The 3,132-nt window shown below is 47.9% G+C and overlaps 1 protein-coding gene across 1 annotated transcript; it reads right to left on the reverse strand.

The window, feature by feature from the left end:
* Nucleotides 1-308: 308 nt before the first annotated feature.
* Nucleotides 309-1,830, reverse strand: LOC131264490 (uncharacterized). The gene is made up of 2 exons (XM_058266792.1): nt 1,814-1,830; nt 309-1,764 (listed from the first exon to the last, which is right to left on the reverse strand). Exons 1-2 carry the CDS (start codon nt 1,828-1,830, stop codon nt 309-311), a joined length of 1,473 nt encoding a protein of 490 aa, XP_058122775.1.
* Nucleotides 1,831-3,132: the final 1,302 nt, after the last annotated feature.

Consider the following 3,132-nt stretch of genomic DNA (forward strand, 5'->3'; position numbering starts at 1 on the left):
CCTGGATGCTGGATGGTGAGCTCGGCTCGACGGGTAGCTCCTGACAGCGGATCGGGCAGGATCGGTTTTTCGGAGTGACAGGGATAGCAATCACTGTCACTCTCTCAAACACTTTCACTGCACACGAAACTGGATGCTGGAAGAAGGCTGCTTGTAGAGACGTCTGCACTGCTCGGCGGTTGGAACAAGAATGACTTCAATTTTTTGGACTTCAATTTTGTTGTTGTTGTTGTTTGGTGGTTTTTATAGAGACTTTGAGCCTTTCGGCTACATTCGCCTCTTTGCTGTTGGTGGTGGCTAGTTATTGATCATATTTCATCGTAGAGGTCGGTGGTTTTAAGGAATTGTAGTAGTTTTTTCTGTTGGTTGCTGTCCGGTGAGAGTATGCTGTCGATGTTGGTATCTAATTGGCAGTTTGTACGTTGGGCTGAGTATCCGTGGCAGGTAGTGAGGATGTGATGAACGGTGATGACCACTCCGCAGAAGCTGCATAGTGGTGGGCTGGATTTCTCGGTGATGTATCCATGGGTCAGACGGGTGTGACCGATGCGAAGGCGGGATAGTTTTCTCTGGTCTTGATGGGATGGAGGGTCTTCCCATGGCGTGGTCGTGGCTTTGATGAGTCGCAGGGCTGAGGTGGTGTTTCTGAGCCAAATGGTGTTCCAGTTGTTTGCGATGATGGCTTTGCTCCATTGGATGTAGTCACGGCGGGAGAGCTTGTTGTCGTAGCTTGGTGCATGGTTTCGTCCTTCGTTGGCTAGACGATCGGCTTTTTCGTTTCCATGGATGCCAGTGTGACCAGGGATCCAGCAGAACGAGACCTTCGGTGATTGTGGTGTGTTTGACAGATGCTGGATGTAAGGGTCTCTGGTGGTTCCGGTTTCTAGCGCCTGAAGGACGCTAGCGCTGTCGGTGAAGATGACGTTGGGTTTGTTGTGTTGTAGGCTTTCTTCGGTGGCGATGAGCATGGCTATCGCTTCGGCTGAGTAGATGGAGGTGTGATCTGGTAGTCGGATGGCACAGTTGTCGAGCGTGGAATAAATTCCACATCCGGTTGTGCCGTTGAGCACTGAGCCGTCGGTGAAGATGAGGTGGTGGTTCCGGTATTTTCGTTGAAGTAGTTCGGCGAAATGTTGTTTGGCGATGATGCTATTGCAGCCGGCTCGGAGTTTGTATTTGATGGTCCAATCGATGTTTGGTGGGCGGCAGTACCAGGGGCGACTACCGATTTGGGCGAGTTTGGTAACTGATGGGATTTGTTGTTGCGTCAGTTCGGAGAGGTAGGTGTGTGCTCTTGTCGTCAGGGCTGTAGCTTTCATGTTTTTTTCCGTCATTCTCGCTGCTGCTGCTATGACTTTGTAAGTGATGATGTGGTCGAGTGGTTGAAGGCCGCTTTCGCAGAGCAGGGATGCTATGGGACTGGTAACGAATGCCCCAGTTGCGTAGCGGATGGCGGTATGGTAGATCGGAGCTATTCTTTTCTCGAGATTAGAACGTTCTCGGGACACTATTTCGATGCCGTAGAGTAGTTTCGGGAGTAGCCAGGAGTTGATGATGCGGAGTAGTATCTGCCGGGACGCCCGATGAGAGCCGGTACCAAGCAACCTGAAAAGATTGGTGCGGCTCCTAGCTTCTCTTTTGATCCGGGCGGAGTGTGAGATGAAGGTGAGATGTCGGTCGAAAGTCACGCCTAAAATGTCTGCTTTGCTAACGTTTGGTATCGTCGAGTTTTTGTATTTGATGGGCTTTAGGTTGTGGTACAAGCTATTGCAGATATGGAGAATTTTGGATTTGTTGTGAGAAATTTCGTAACCTGTCCAGCGTGACCATTGTTTGACTTTGTCTATTCCAGCTTGTAGATTTTTACGGGCTTTGGATATAAGGTTGGAGGCGGATATGAGAATTATATCATCTGCATATACGAAGCATTTGATGTTGGAGGGGATGGAGCAGAAAAGAGATTCGATGCTGATGAGAAAGAGGGTGGGAGATAGTATGGCCCCTTGAGGGACGCCATTCTCTTGGGTATGTAGGTTGGAAGCTTCTGTACCGATTAAAACTTTGAAGGTGCGGTTGGAGAGGAAACTTTGAAGGTAGGTAACGAGACGTCCTCCAAAGCCCCATCTATTTAATTATTCGAGGATTGAGTAGCGCCAGGTTCTATCGAAAGCTTTAGAGAGGTCTATAATTCCGAAGTCTAAGTGATGGTTTTTGGGGTAATGTTTTTCTATGATGTCGTCTAGTTTGGCAAAGTAGGTTTCGGTTCCTTTTCCACTTCTGAAGGCGTGTTGGTCGGTGCTGAGTAGATTGCGGTCTTCGAGTTCTTGTGTCAGTCTTCTGTTTACCATTCTCTCCATGATCTTGCCTATGCAATTTAGGAGGGAAATGGGTCGGTAGCTGTCTATGTCTTGGGTGGGTTTGTTGGGCTTGGGGATGGGGATTGTGTAGCTGGTTTTCCAATCATCGGGGATGGTACCAGAAGTCCAGATGTTATTGTAAATCTGTAGGAGAACTGTTTTGGCATAAGTGGTAAGGTTTTGTAGGAGTGGGTAACCTATGTTGTCCGGGCCGGATGATTTGCCACGGCATTTATGGAGGGCCCAATGGAGTTCTTCTATGGAGAAGAGACGGTTGTATTTACTGTTTGAGGCGGTGATATTAGGTAGCGGTATTGATTCCGATATTGCTTTGTGGGTTTGAAAATTAGAAGGGAAGTTGTGGGTGGCTGATGTGTCGGAGAAGTGTTTGGCCAGTGCTTCGGGGACTTCGATTGGTGGAATGACTGTATTGCCAGTTTTGAGAATGATTGGTGTAGAGTTGTGTTTTTTGCCAGAGAGAATGGCGACTCGTTTGTAAATTTCTTTAGAGGTCATGTTTGGGTTTATGTCGTTTGCAAAATTATTCCAGGCTTCTTGTTTGGCAAGTTTAATGGCGGCTTTGGCTTTTCTATTTGCTTCTCGATATTGTTCTGCAAGGAGTTGGTTAAAGATATTGTTGGTTTGGTTTGATCGACGGTGGTTTCGCAGTGCTTTTCGCCTGTCGCTGATGGCTTGGGCTACTGTTTCATTCCACCAATAAACGGATTTTTTACCGGGGGATCCTTTGGTGAGGGGTATACTGACTGATGCTGCA

Source organism: Anopheles coustani, chromosome 3 (assembly GCF_943734705.1).
Source record: "Anopheles coustani chromosome 3, idAnoCousDA_361_x.2, whole genome shotgun sequence".
Classification (NCBI taxonomy): Eukaryota; Metazoa; Arthropoda; class Insecta; order Diptera; family Culicidae; genus Anopheles; species Anopheles coustani.